This window comes from Charadrius vociferus, unplaced genomic scaffold, assembly GCF_000708025.1.
Source record: "Charadrius vociferus isolate BGI_N301 unplaced genomic scaffold, ASM70802v2 scaffold190, whole genome shotgun sequence".
NCBI lineage: Eukaryota > Metazoa > Chordata > Aves > Charadriiformes > Charadriidae > Charadrius > Charadrius vociferus.
This window is the reverse complement of record NW_009646608.1, coordinates 1,043,724-1,059,535: the sequence shown is the minus strand read 5'-3', so window position 1 is coordinate 1,059,535 and position 15,812 is coordinate 1,043,724. Positions and strand designations below refer to the sequence as shown.

At 43.0% G+C, this 15,812-nt stretch overlaps 1 protein-coding gene across 1 annotated transcript in view; it reads right to left on the bottom strand.

Moving 5' to 3' along the window:
* MEGF11 (multiple EGF-like-domains 11) overlaps window positions 1-15,812 on the bottom strand; it is a 215,187-nt gene that overhangs the window by 91,850 nt on the left and 107,525 nt on the right. The window contains exons 6-8 of the mRNA XM_009886823.1: window positions 11,274-11,520; window positions 9,466-9,586; window positions 4,066-4,202 (exon numbers count right to left, since the gene is read on the bottom strand). Coding sequence (XP_009885125.1) covers window positions 4,066-4,202; window positions 9,466-9,586; window positions 11,274-11,520 — 505 coding nt within the window. The remainder of the gene's footprint in view (window positions 1-4,065; window positions 4,203-9,465; window positions 9,587-11,273; window positions 11,521-15,812) is intronic.

Sequence of the window (15,812 nt, the reverse complement as noted above, 5' to 3'; positions counted from 1 at the left end):
CCCACCGGCGGTACAGGCTGCCAGCCCTGCTGCTCTCGGGGGAGTTCAGCTGCAAAGGAAATAAGCAGCAAAGAATGGGTAACGTTAGGACTGAAACACTCCAAGCAAATGAAATGCAATGAAGAACATATTAAGATGCCTTATGTCTCCATTGCTGTATACAGCTCTACTAGTTAGCAGGAGAGCACTGTGCTCAACGAGATGAATACTTAGTCAATAGTGCACTATATCATTCTATATTTATAGAAGATGAAGCATTACCTAGCAGGGAGAAAGGCATCTGGAAATGAAATATTGACGACCTAATCCATTTACATAATTAGCCTTTTTCTACTAACAATTTAACCAACTTATTTATTTGGAGATCAAGCAGCTACCGCTAATGAATTTTATACAAAGAATACTAATAATGACTCCTCTGGAACATAAGAATAATCACAGCAGGATTTTTTCTACTTAAACATCTTTCCTTTGCAACATATCAATCTAATGTGTCCATAGCACCATTAACAACCAGATACATTGTTCAATTAAATTACAAAATGAGCTGCTAAGCCCTAGTTATGTTTCTTGTTTAATTTACATTGCTTTCTGCCTATCTGGGGAGATTCGTATTATAATATCCACTGAACTTTAATATGTACTATAATTATTTGGGTTGGGATACGATAATATGGCTGTCACCTGTAGAATTAATGGAAGCAATTTCACAAAATATTAAACATAAGACAGCCTGCTTAACAGATGAACTTAGTACATACACCTATATTTTTTCCAGGTATTTTTTTTTTTCATGGAATAATGCTGTAAAGTCTTTTTAGGCTTTTCTGTTTGTTTGTTTTGAAACAGTCATCACATTTATGTAGCACAGACAAATACTAAAAGCCATCCAAAATACACTAACCTGGAGATTGCCATTCTGTCGATAAAAGATACAGTTACAAACACAACAACAAGAGAATAAGTCTGCTCATATCGTTACAACAAATGTAGTATTTACTCTGTTAAGATTCAATCTTTGGGTTTAATGGCAATATGGAAAACAAAGCTAAAACCGTATGCTCACTTTTCCCATCAGCCACTGAGTTCTTAGACACCCCATCCTCAGCTTCTAACTGTGCTTCTGCTATTATTCCTTTCCAGTTTGCAAAACACACGTTTACATGACATATCCAGTCATTTTAGCAGAGTACAAAGCTGTCTGGAGTTATTAACAGCGCTTGCCAATTTCCCAGATATTTAGTGCAGTGCCACTTCCCAGAAAACAGGTAGGGAACAAAGTGTGGCAATTCCACTTACATAGACCTTTATGACCATTTCACCTCCACAAATATTTCTCTAACTATATGTTATTATCTTCCGCACAAGACAATGAACTGTGGTATTATATAGTACTTATTGACAAATAAAAAAGATGAGAGTAGGTAAAGTGTGTTTACATTTTTATTGTTGTTATTCACAGTATCTGTTATTATTAAGAATTTTTTTCAGTGCCTTGTAAAATTTTAAAGAAAACACTGTTGTGCTGTGCAGCAGCATTCTCCTGCTGTACTTGCAATTATACCGTAACTCTGCAACAGTTGCACGAGATCCAGAAAGTAAAATAGACTTTAAGCTAAAACGGTGCTGACTAATCCATCCCATTGTCCACGCTGTATGAACAGATACCCGAGGAAAGCAATTTAGATTTTTAAAAGACCTTGTGCCCGCTCCTGCCCTCGCTGAAATCAACGGGCAATGTACCGTTAGCTAAGTGGAGTTAACAGCCAGGTAAGGGTACGCGTGTCTGTGCGGAGCAAACCATTGTGGGCACTGTGCTGTGCCAGCGCAGGTGAGAGGCAGAACTCCAACTGAACATAATGGGCCTAAGGTTTCACTCCCCTTACTGAAGGCCGGTTACGGGCTGATAGATAAACACGTTTTAACCTTCTGAGAACCCGTTTGAAAGGTGGGAATTTCTATGCTAATACAGTTTTGCCCTGCTGCTAGAAAAGCTTTCTGAACTGCCTGTTTACCCAACTTTCTCCTGTTCTCATTCACCCTTCCACACACCTGCATTTCTGCTCTTCCGCCTCTCCCTTTGGTGTCTATCTTTTACTTCCCTGCCCTGGGGGGGGGCAGGTGAGACATTCCTAAGGGTTTTTCTTGGGTGCAGGTCCACAATGTAACCTTCTCTTGGCATCTTTTCCACCTCTTCCAACTGATCATGCCTTATTTTCTCCCTCCCTGCTTCTGTCTTCCCAAGCAACAAACCTTCTTTGGAGTCCAAATCTCTCTCACTGTTCTCCAAGTACAGATCTGAAGAGCCCACGCTCTCTTTGTTTAAGGAAAATTCTCGGGAACTCCTGTCAGGTCTGCCCAGTGCCTCCTCTGCCCAGCCTCACCCCGAGCCGCCTTCTCCAGCCCCTCTCGAAGGGCGATCAGCACCAAAGCCCTCTGCTTTCGACAGCAGGCAGAACGAGGTCTTCCGCTTCTACGTGCCATCTCCTTTCCTCATCCCCAACGGTCCTTTCTCTACCCTTATTGCTGGAGTGTGTACGCGTTGCTGTTCAGCAACTCCATTACTGTTCTCTCCCTGTGCCACATGCCTGTCGAAGAGCCAACTCTTCTGCTGCATGTCCTCCCTCGTGGCTGGGGGCTATGTTGGCAGCTGAGTGAAGAAGTTGGCTCAGCTGCAGGCTGCTGGCTGGGAGCTCCAACAGCTCTAACACTGGTGATTCACCTACAGCCAGAAATCGATCTAGGTCTGCAAGAATCAAATGGGGAGATGGAGAGACAGAGGGCCTCTGTCAGCCTTCCGGAGCATGGCCAGGACTGGGGATGGCTTGTGATTGAAGCGTGGTCACCAGTATAAGTGTCCAGGCTGCACAGTCCTTTCCTTTAGTGAAACTGTCTCCAAAAGGAGAGGAAGAGAAAGCTTTGGTTAGCAACAGTAATTATGTGGTACCCCATGGCTGAAATCACTGTCTCCAGATGGAGGATGGGGGAAGAGAGACACACTGATGTCTCCTGCACTAAATTAATTCGAAATAATTAGTATTTCCACCGTATTCAACCACATGCAAATCCTGAAATAAGCTCCAGAGCCCCCTCCAATTACCGCTGTTGATAAAATGGAAACAAGGAACTTCCACATTTAATGGGAAAGAACATGGCCTTCTGAACCCCAGCGCGGTGTTGAAGGTTGGTCTGTTTGTGTGCTATAAAGACTTGCTGATCGTACGATGAAGCAAGAAATGAGAAACTCCAATGAGCTTTGCTGCATGAAAGTATAATTGTAGCACATGCCAGTATACTGATACTAGCTTGTTATAGCTAATAAAAAAAGGGAAGATATAGGAGAAAGAGCTTCAGCACAGCATACACTAGTGAGCTGTGCCCACGGCCTCTGCGAACCCTGGTGACGCAGTCCAATCCCCAGTGAAAACTGCCCAGGAAAGCGTGTTTCACTGCAGCTTCCCCAGCACCGCTGGCGCTGCGGCAGGATTAGCCGGAGGGCTAAGCCAACATGTGTTACAATCCCACCTTGACTTTGCTGTGCAGTCATTTTGCTGAATCCACGACACCTTTGGAAAACAATATTATCATTTTCCCTGATCGATTTACGGGTGAAGGCTCTCATTTGTAAGTGTTGAGCATTTATCACCTTTTGTTGGTGTCTGAGATGGATCAGTGCTGCGGCAGCCCTTCAGAGGGGCTGAAGGAAACATTAAACTGCTGCATTGCTTACTCTTGAGGATATTAATTTGTATAAATATAGTTCATTTACATATCTTGTAAACATGTATTGCTCTCTATTAAATTTATCACTGTAAATATCTAAATTAAATTTAATCCATTAAATTTTAAAAGTTATATTAAAAAAACTCTGTAAATGGAGAGCATTGCCAATAAAAAGTAATAACATTGCCACATTTATAATGCTTGAACTGCTTCAGAAGGATGAACCTAATTGGAGCAATAGAAACGTAACACCATTTTTCAGAGAGTAAGATTGTCCTAGAAAGGATATAAATATTGGCAATCCACGGTTAAAACTAAAGTCTTTGGGGTTTTGATTTTTACCTGTCTCCTATATAGCCAGCTGTACAGATGCATTTTCCTGTCACGGGATCACAGTGTCCTCCGTTGTGGCACGGACAGTCCTGGCTGCAGTTAATTCCAAATGTTCCAGGAGGACATGGCTGTGCACACACCAGCCCCTGGTAAGGTTGCAGAAAGAGCAATATTTCAGTCAATATTCATAATGCGATAAATTTCTATATACAGCTTGGGTTTTTATTGTCCTTCTTGCTAAAGCTAGACCTAAGTGTAGCGGCAGTATTTTTTCTGTTTAAGATGGACTAAAGACAGTCTCAAAATTCTGCTAGCAGAGTAAATGCCCGTCTACCCTATCTCCAGAAGGGATTTTTCTACCACTGTACAGTCACTGCTAATTCTCTTCTTTGGATCTCCCCCCATAAACTGCAGCTGGGGTGGCAGGGTATTCACTGCCCTTTGAATAGACGCAGGAAGGCTTGGCAGGGGTTAAAGGCAACCAGAGAAGGCTACAAAGCTGCATATGTCCTGGTTGTTTCTTTTGTGAAATAGAGAGTCAGAAAAGTTGTTGGATCTTCCCTGGGTAAGTGTCATAAAGTGAACATTTGGGAAGAGGCGGATTGTTGGAAGGACTGCACTGGGAGGATGAAGTTCTGCTAGTTGTGACAGTCCAAGATGATCTCCTCTGTTGAGACAGCTCCACTTCATCCAACCACGAAGACGACCAAATCCAGATGCTGGAGAAGTCCTCTACTACTCTTCAGATCCTACCTACTTCATTCCCTCTACTCTCATCCAGCCCCAACACTCACCTCTTCAAGCAGCACAGAACGGCACCTCCCAGTGCTTTGTCTAAGCCACAGAGGAGACAGGATGGGATCAACAGACTGGGGTAGTTGCCGAAAGCTACCAGTGATGACATAGAAGCAATTGGACTCTCTGCATCAGCAGAGCAGCAGCCTTTTGGCTAGAAGAAGTGATTTTGCAGTGGAATATCTGCCTAATCCCTGAACACTGGCTGGATGCACCATGCAACATCCTCTCAGCTCCTTATCCCCAACCCTGGAGCCACATCTCAGTCCCTGACCTGCCTCCATTCCACCTCTTGGTGGCTACCTCCTTCCTCCATTTTATACTCCCAGCCCTCTGCTCTCTTGCCTCTTTATTCCAGTCTAACCCAAATCCTTGTTGCAGACTCCCTTATAGTCCTGTCCTTCATCCGGACCCAAATCCCCATCTCTGAGGTTTTTTTCCCCTTCCCCTCACTGCTTACCCACCCCTGAAAGTGAAAAGACAGACTGTTGTTCTTGGTTGTGCACCCTGGTACTGCTCACCGGGAAAAGCCATCGCCGGGCAAGCCTTGTGCCCGCTGTTCAGCCCCAAGGCAGAGAATGATTACCATGAGTTGTGTCTTTGGTGAATTTATCGGACAAATTCAGGTGGTTTTCCCCACAAATATCGCATAACGTCCCCTGCCAAGTATCAAGGCCTTACAAGGATTTCCCTAGACTTTCTTAGAAGTTGTATGAATGTTTTTTTATGTAAGCAAACACAAAATCTGAGGCTGGCATCCAGCTGGGTGACTTCAGCCAAAACAAGCCTGGCAGTGCCAGGAGCTGAAGATGGGGTCCTATAATGGAAAATGTTTGGCAACTACAGCAAGCAGTGCTGCTGCCCGCACCACGCACAGCGCACTTTGATAGACACGGGGAGGGTTTGTCCCTTGGGTTTTTTTAAATCTCTGCGAAGTCTTATTTTCCAAACCAAGCCCCAGGGGCTCTGAGCTTTGAACAAGGCACATATTAGACACAACTTATACAAAACATAACACAGGAACGTAACGGCTGCTTTCACTCCTTGGGGTTCTGCTCAACAGTTTGGCAAGTTTAGCAATATCAACAACGCCAAAGCGGAGAGCTTCAATGGAATCACAAAACAGATACTTCAGGCCTTTCCTAACCAGTGATAGGTGGCTCCTTGGCTATAAAATAGACAGGTTGGCCTCAGTTCAAGAACTTTCAGATTACAGTGTTAAAAAACTGGTGTCTCTGGACTCGAGTAATACACAACACCATATATCTGAAAATGTAAGTATCCATTTATCTTGATAATAAATACTTTCTCTCTTCACGTCTCAAAAGGAACAGGATTTCTATCAACAAATGATGAGAAAGCAATACTCTGTGACGCATCCTCCTGCAGCCAAGAGACTCTTTAGGCATACTTTTTGCATTAATATGTACTAAGGGAATCCAAAACATCCCTCTCTGAAGGATCAAATGTCAGACCAATGTTTCCTGCTGCTTACACATCTAATCAGTAAAGTTCACCCCATCAGCACCTTTTTTAAGGCCCTGATCTCATCAGATTCTACTTTTGACATTGTTTGCTATATTATTACCATTTTGAGTACAGAAAAGATTTTTTTCTGCTCCATTTTCTCACATACCCTCATGTTTAAAGTCCCCAACAGAAAGAAAAATAGACAAAAATACAAATTATAGTTGCTTCATAAAGCCCAGAAGCAATAAGAAAGAAGTGATTAGCAAAATGTGTTGTATTAACATGATGTAGAGTCTTGAGAATGGGATCTGGGACCAAACAGGGCGTATTGCCAGTGACAAATGTTCTGTCATGTAAGGAAAGATTGCTGCTTTCCTGAGCACAGAGATCTAGTCCTTCAAAAGTGTTTCTGAGAAGCATTGTAAATACTAAATTTAACTTCTCTCCCTACTTCCTGAAAGTGCTTGGAGAATTTAATACTGCAAATGAGAAAGATGTATAGAATTAAACGCGTAAATTGTTAATGAGGCCCTAAAGCAGCCACCCGCTAACTCTCACAGCCACACAGACACAGAAGTGGAAAAAGCCCAACATCATAGTGTGCTGGAAGCCACGTTTTGTTGACTAGTTCAACAATATGTGCTGTTAGCCATCATCCTCTTGGTGAAAAACCCATGGGACAGTCAAATCTCACAGGAGACAGTTTGTATAACTTGTTGTGCTTGTGGGAGAGTCTGCACTGGGCGGGAGGAAGCAGGAGGAAAGAAATACGACAAGTAATAAAAGAACCAGGCTTTGAAGATGGCACATTCAAGGAAGAACCTAAGAACCCTAGAACTTCCTCCTATTCAACTTATTGCCTCCCCTTGCATATCCCACAGGCAACCAAACCCCTAAGGGAGCTGAGCTGCTGTTAATAAGCCTACCCTAGGAAAGGATAAAAGTTGCAGCTCATCCAGCAGCAATAAAATCCAAGTGGATTTGCACTTGTATAAATCCAGGGAGAATTCTCTCCTTCCAGCGTGATGGTATATTCAATACGTGCAGTCTCAAGCCTCAAAATCAGCAAGTAAAATTCCTGATGTCAAAGAAAGACTATCCATGGTGTGAAATAAAATGAATGCTGTCTCGCAATCCCATCTCACTTGCTCATTTACAGCCCACTTGTGTCTCACTTCCCAAACCATTCCAACCACCAAGAGTTAAAAATATAGCATGAAAAAATATTTTTTCTCTCTCTGTGTACTGAATTACCAGCTTTTCATTAAAACCCTGGAGAGAGCCTTTATACTTAAAATCTGAACATTTACAAGCTGAGTGCTTTTACTTATAATATCAGTTTCTTTCCCCGGAATACTTGATCTCTCTCTTCAATTTTCAGTTATGCTTGTTTCAAACATCAATTGTTAACTCTAGGGTTTCTCTGGGGACAGAGCAGCCAACAACACAGCTTTCAGGAAACTCTCTCTGGGCCACTAAAAATGCAGAGAAGAAACTCCAGGCTGTAAGGAACAGGGCGGAAGTGAGCCATGATACATGACCACAGATGCTGTGGCACCCCAGTGCTGCGGTTCTTCTTTAGGGTCTATGCCGCATCCTAAAAGACCTCCAAAGACTTCCTGCTCTATTCTGATAGCCTTATATCTCTTCAGTGATTTTTTACATTTGCAAAATGAGAGAAAACTCCTGATAAAATACAGGTAAGGAAGAGTAGAGCAGAACAACTCAGATCCTCAGAAATATTGGTGTGCAGAAGATAAGGGGAGGTGAAAAAAAACCCACCCTAAAAGTAATATTTTTATGTTAATCGCTTTATCAATCACTTCTTAGGGGTACTGCCAGAATGACTGATAGGCCCTCAAAAATATTTGAATCGCTTCCTTTATGCTTTAGCTCCAGTACTCTTTATGAAAGAACCTTTTCTTTGGCTCCACTGAATGCCAGTCGAGGGTAAGGCGCCGCATTCTTACTTAAGTTTTTGAAAAGTTTTGCCCGCTTTGTCATTTGAAATGGAGTAACATCATCACCCCCTTTGCCATGGCTGGCCAAGTTCGAGAGACTCCAACTCTCCAATTAGAGGGAGATTTTCCATACACAGCTTCCATCAAAAATTACAGGCAGCAGTGTTCTTCTCCCATCTTGCTGCCTGATAGCCACCAGAATCTCATAGTTGATACTTTTTAACTAAAAAAACACCTGTGTGATCAAATGGCGGCAGCATTGGCTGTACTCATCGAAAGGAACATAAACATCTCTCTCAGCCCTTGAATGTTTCAGGAGGTATAAGGTCCACATCAGAAGCCACAGTTGTATGAAGATCTTCGGGGTCTTCCATGTATTAATATAAAAAGTTACAGTACTTGTATGCATTAAAATCCAGCAAGATTGCCAAGAGACTAATTGTCAGATACAGGAAAAATGCCAGGAAATTTAGTACAGCTAAATGGTATGTTGGCCTGTGAGACTTGGCAAACCCCAAGAGAGTTAATTATTACATTATTGATAAAGTTGAGGACTTTTAAAATGTTTGGCCTTGCTTTCTTGACACAAAGTATTAAAGGTTAGGGCAATTTGCTCTCTCCGGTGCAACCCCTGATGCAAGCAAATCTATCGCAATCAATGGGAATTACGCCTAAGTAAGGAGAGGACGCTGAACTGGTGTCTCTGTCCTATGTATAGCCCCGCTTTAACGACTGCCGGAGCCACTGAATTCCCCCCAGCTTCTCCCTCCCTCCTGAAGGGGAAACAGAACAGTGCTTTTGACAACGCTGAGATGAGCTTTGAGCTTTCTGTGCTGTGTGAGAGCAGTGTCTAAGGATGTAGGGATAATTCCAAGGAACTCTAATTCAGAGACGATTTTTTTGTCTCTTCTCCCACACAGAAGTGTAATGAGTAGTCACTGCTTGGTTTACTGTTGTTTGTTTAATTCTATGATGGTAGCTACCAGTTGTAGACTGGTGGCCTGTCTGTGCAAGTGCTGTGGATACATAACAAAGGTGAGCCCAGTTTCAAAATTGTTAGAGCCTTGTGACAAGAAATAGATATGCATCGCAAACACACGTAGAAGGCGCCTGCTGAGACAGTGAACAGTTAACTTCCTATTCCAACCTCTAAATGAGGGATGAGTATGAACAGACCACATACCGTCCATCCAGGAGGACAGGAGCACTCTCCAGTGATGTGGTGGCAGACTCCCCCGTTCTGGCAAGGGCAGCGCAATTCACACTGAGCTCCGTGACTGCCTGGGGGACAGCGCTCTTCGCAACTTTATGGAGAGAGAAGAAATGAAAAACAAAGAGATTATTTAAAAAAACTTATGGGAAAGAGCAAATGAGGAAATTCCACAACACAGGTCATCATGGGAGTCCTTATGCAAATTACGAAACCTCAGTAAGCCTCAGCTGGCATGACCAATTTGCCAAGATTTCTTTTATTTCTGCTGGGGTTATTTACGTGCCATGGATCCAGTCCTGTAAGGCTGACGCATGTGTGTAATCTTCATGCGCGTACCAAATTCCACCCATCTCAACAGGACAACTCATAGTCATTAAAATAGCCCAGGACAGTAAGAGCTGCGGGATGAAGCCCTCAATGTGAATTATGTGACATGGCAATACAAGAAGCTGCAAATACAATAAAATTAAATAAATAAAATAAAATAAATTAAAATGCTTGAAATTTCTCCAGTCACTACTAATTGTTAACATTTGCAGTGTATAATGGACTGGAAAGAACTCAGCATCATTCAAAGGCTATTTAGGCTCGTTGGGTCTCTCTCAGCATTCACGGGGGGCCAATGTAAGGCTAGTCCCCGCAAAAAACAGTGCCTCCTAAATTTGGACATTGGTGCTTTTCGGCATCGCTTCCTTCTCTAATCCCAGGTTCGGGAACTGCAGTAGGTTCTTCCCCTAACTGACTATTCGCTGATGAGGGTGTTCATACAACGCAGCGGGGGTTGGCCCTGCGAGTACTTACTGCTGAGAACTGACACACTAATGTCAACGGGACCACTTCTAACAGTCAGCAGAGCCTTTAGCAGTGGGGGCTTCTTGGGGTGAGGTCACGTCTATGAGGAAATTAGGTACTAAATAAAATATTCAAAAGGCGTATCACTTATTTATGAGGGTTAATGTTGCCTTTATTTTTTACCTTCCCCTTCATGCAGGTCAACAAATAATATTAGACTGCAAAAGTTTTAAGTCACCTGTAATGGATCTCCTACCAAATTCAGGGACTAAATACTCTTTTCCCCTTAAATAATTTTGAAAAACATAATTACTTCTGAAACTACTGGAAGATCTCTAATGAGAACTGATGTTACACAGTGGGCAATTTTAAACAAGGAAGTATTGCTTGCTGTCCTAAAATTAATATGCAGATTTTGTGAATCCTACTGGTAAACTTTCAGGGTGGTGGATGAGGATTTAGCTACATGATTCTCGTTAAAGTTAATAGGAGTCACACCGCTAAATCCCTGCTCACTATGTTTAGAATTTACCCCCTAGATAGTAAGCTGATATAGTTAACAGTAATGCTTCCTCAGTTAGATTGAAAGTCAAATAAACTGGGGATGGTAAGTCCCATTTGATACTGCACCGGACTGCTAATGAGTAGAATGTCCAATTGCTTATAAAAACTCAACTGTAATTTGGATTGTATTCACACACTGAAATTAGGAACAGGTACAGTTGTACACGCTGGAAAACATAATGGATTTTTAAGTTCACTTTAGCACTACATTTTATTTTATTATGCAGACAGGTATAATTAGCCGCAAAAAAAAAGAGATTTCCTTTATTTAGTCTCTCTGAAATATTGTCACCTGATTTCTACAAAGGAAAGCGTATTATACATAGATCGTGTAAATTCTGCCAATTACTCATTGCATTCAGAGCGGTCAAAGCAAGGCTGCTAAACGATGTGGAGTAAAATACACCTATCATTGAACTTACAATACCCCCGTGTATCCGGGAGCACAGTGACATTCGCCCGTTTTATGGTCGCAGGTAGCTCCGTTGTGACATTGGCATTTGAACTGGCAGCCCTTGCCGTAGCTCCCAGGGTCACAGAGCTCTTCACAGCGCCATCCTCGGTACCCGTCTGCGCAGACGCAGGCCCCCGTGATGGGGTTGCAGAGGGCTTCATTCTGACACTGGCACCGGTTGCTGCAGTGGGGTCCCCAGTGCTCGCTATCGCAACCTGGAAAACACGCAGTCAGTCACCAAGACGATTAGGGAAGTGCATCGCCAGCATCCCATCTCCGGCTCTCGTGCTGAGGTTGGCAAGCGGGCTGAGGCACTCGTAATACCGGGAACTTTTTAAAGGGCCCTCAAACTTCCTAAAACTACCCTCTGATCCAGCAATGTGCTTTAGCATGCAAGGAGAAAAAGCACTAGTCATCTACCTAAATTTGAGGACTTGTTTAACACCCTTATTGGATCAGGACCTAAATCTTTTAATATCCTGTTTCTTAGTGCTCTTAGATAGCTGGAAGGAATGAATTTATAGTGGAATTAGATGCAGAGGATCCCATCCTGACTGCAGTGTAGTTAATGGCAGGTAGTATTGCCAAGCAAATCCTGGAGATTTAATAGCGTCATCAAATATTGCTTCTTTGCACCGTTCCCATAAGATAATAAATACGATAATCAAAAGAAGGCTTTCTCCTTTGGTGTTGTTTTTTTTTGGGGGGGCGGGGGGGGATTGTTGTTTTTTTCCTGGAGTAAATAGATGGTAGGGAAGAAAGTAACACTGGAGACAGGATTTCATGAGGCTGCTTAAATCAGGCTTAGGGCTGAAGGTACAGAGAGTGTATGGGAGGTAAGTTCTGTGCTGGTAACAGTATGTACTAGCACTCCAGGCGGGCCCCAAACCCCACGGCCATTGACACGGAGGGGGGGTCCCTACAGAATGCGCTAAAGCACAGCGAGAACCCTTCACGTGACAATCCTGCCCGATCCCTTCTCCTGCTTTGCGGACCACATGAGGATGAGAGAGGGAAGTCAGCATTACAGAAATAGCTTGATCCCGATTTCCTACAGAAACAGCAGTCAGCACCTGCAAAACACCCATTTAAGATGTACGCACACTAAACAGACAGCTCAGAGCAAAGGCTGTTAAGGTTTCCTCAGTAAATGGTCAGCAGAAAACCAAGGATTTCTTCAGTAGTCCTACCCTCTGCTTAGCAGCCTTCAAACACAGCTATGTCAGGGGTGAAGGAAATCTCCATTCTGTTCAGAATAGAGCTGCTGGAAAGGCCCTGGTAAAGACGCAGTTACGGATCATTTTCCAGGTATAGTTGGTCGTGCTCAGGAAGGTGGTTTCAATTAGACCAACAACAACTCTTCTGCCAGCGTGAATACCCACTGCCATGCAGGGAACAAGCGTGTAATCCCAGCAACAGAGCTGTCTTCACAAACTCTTATTTGCAAACATGTAAACCAATCCCCAGGTGACACTCGCTGCTTCTCTGCCCGTGAGCTGTTTCCAGACTTAGCGGGGTAAATGTAAGGCCCCCTTCAGCCTGAAACTCCTACAAGTTTCATAGCCCTCTCCTACAGACACGGCTTTAAACCCACACCAGACAATTAGATCTATCAGTTAATTTTGGCAATCTTTTTGTCTTTCTCATTGGTCAGGTTGAGGATCCGCAGCAGAATAAGAAAAGAAAGAGGCTTCACTCAACTAGCATTGCTGATTGCCAATTAACAGACTTGTGTTTCTTGAGCAGCGGTGTTAAAAGCCAAAATAAACCCATGAGAAGACAATTCCACAGTCTCCAGAAGGATCTGCGGGGTCTTACAGGACGCACGTGCAGAGAGCAGAGCGTGCAGTGTACCCCGGCACACAATCCTGCTTGTGTCTCACACAAAGTACTTTATTGCTTTGTCTTATTTTTCCCACAGCTGTAAACAGGGATGATAGCTCCTCACTAACACCACTGGGAGCCCAGCAAACAAAATCTTACTCTTTATAAGTCTTAAATTATTACTGAGAATCTGTGGAAAGAGACGATCTATCTTTATTTCGCATAGACACTCGCTGAGACTCTGGGAGCCTTCTGGGGCAGGGAGCAAATCTGCTGGAGCTGATGGAGTTTCCCAGCAATTTCCGTTCCAGAAACACTGATTTGTTTTCCGCAGAGCTTGAACATCAAGGGATGCAGTCCTGCACCTCCACAAAGGGTACAAATCGGAACCACGCAAGCGGAGCCGATAGCCCTTTGCACGGGGAAGTGGAATGCAGGAATCAAGCTTCGCCCTGCCTGCTGCAGGGACTTAATTCCTACCTTACCCCACCTCACGTTAAAGCCCTGACTGCCAGATTGTGAGCTGCTCTGGGCTGATACAACTCCAGCTGCAGTTAATTTGCTTAATATGAATAAATAACACTCATTAAAAGATGTGACTTAGATCCTCGGTCTTCCATGTCTCAGGTGAGTGCTCCAATCATCAGATTTGTCTGCTCGGTTTGTGTTTTTCACTTTGAACGAAAGTAAAGGAGAAAGCAAACCTTTTATAGGAAGGGAAAACCATTTCCCATCATCAGCTCAAGCCTTGTTTTGCATTTACAGTGTTGGCCCTAAACACAACTCCTTTTATGTAAACCAGTCTTATTTAAACACTTATTTATTATTAATATTTGGTTGCATGCTTTCTTTCTCCCTGTACCAAATCTCATTCCACAATCTCGCCAAAGGGAAGAGCAAAATGCTTAAGCAAAGAGCAGCAATTCCTCTAATTGGTTGTAAAATCATAAAACCCCAAATCTGGAAAATAAAAGCAGCCTGCAGTGACCAGAAAACCAGCTGGCGGTTAGACAGATTTTTCCAAAGGCTTCTAAGTACACGGCATCAGTGAGCACACATTGTAACATTCAGTATGTTTAGCCCAAAGTAGCTAGCCAAAATGTTTTAATTATCTATGAAATAAAACAGCTTGGCATACCAGACAGCTACTAAGAATGTGAATTTCATGGGGATTTATTAGGGAGAGGACATAAAGACGAGGATTAAAGTACATCTGAATGCTCATGGAAGACAGGTAAAAAACCAGAATTATAGAAAGATAGGGCTTGTAACTTGTCTCGTTTACAACGCCTGATAGAGCCTTTGCGCTTGTTCAGCTCCTTTTCATGTGTCTGAAACTGGAAGCAGGTTTTGACTACTGTTCTCTAAATGGTATGCAACCTGAGTAATAGTATGTGTGTATAACCAAGGTGAACATCCTGCCGTCTCTCTAGTGACAGCATCATATGTACACAGTGACAAGTTGGCATCTTCAAGATTTAAGTCTTTACCTCAGATGGTAAAGATTTTCTGCTTTTAGCTATCAGTTCAAGCCCTATATATGTCCCAATAAGCAGGGCCATTTCATGCACTATCAATTTGCCCACTGCTGATTAATTGCAAAGGGAATTGAGTGAAATTCGTTGGCAATGGGTTAGTGTAACATTTGTGATAACGAAACATCATCCTCACTTTATATTGCAGTAATCTCACATGAAAATAAGATCTTTGTTGCTCAAAGTTTATCAATTCCTGTTGGTTTTCTTTTCCCCTTTCCTTTAAGTCCCATATTGCAGTGACAGACTGTGGAGTTGCAAGTAAATTCGTTACCTATATGATTTCATTGGGACGTTATGTGATGTTTATATTGTGATAACTCATAGATGTGCAGCATGGTAACTTCTGTACCTTTACAAAGGTAGGCAGGTACAAAGTTGATAAGCTAAATCCAAGTACTTATTCATACAAGTAATTCCACTGAGCTCAACTGGACCACTCACGTGTGAGACTACTCAAGCGCACAACCAGCTGTGCACTGGGATTGGGGTCTCATAGTTCCAGCTAGAAAATTAAAAAACAGAAGAAATCAAAGACTGCAGCAACCAAGACATATTTTTTTCCATATATGTCAGTGTGGCAAATCCTAGCTGGTGCGTGACAGCGATTCCAGTTTCTGAGATACAGGGCACAGCGGTCCCAGAGCCATGGAAGCACTTCAGGATCGTCAGCACCACTTCTCCTACGGGCACAGAGAGGCCATTTTACAATCCCACCCTAGCCCAGCTCAGCCCACTCCTGCACTTGTTGATAGCCTCTATCGGTTACTGTAATAGAGATAAATAATAATAGCAACAACATGTGAACAGAAAGCTAACTACAACTTACACAAGAACTACACTGTAAATGCATATGCCATTAAAAATGTCAAAATGATACAGAGACTTTAACTGTACCATCAATAAGAAAAGCAACCTGAGAGCGGTGATGTCAGGGAGGTACAAATGCTCCCTTTGGACGGCACGTGTGGCTGTCGATACCGTGAGAGATGAGGCTGAACTAGGCAGCGCTCTCTTGGGGGATGCTACATTAAAGGGAGCTGCCATATTTCAGGTCATGTGCTAACATTCCCTGGCTAACTCACTCACTTCTTCTCCTTCGAAAATACGGCTAGAGATTAATTGCCACCAATAAAAATGAATATAAG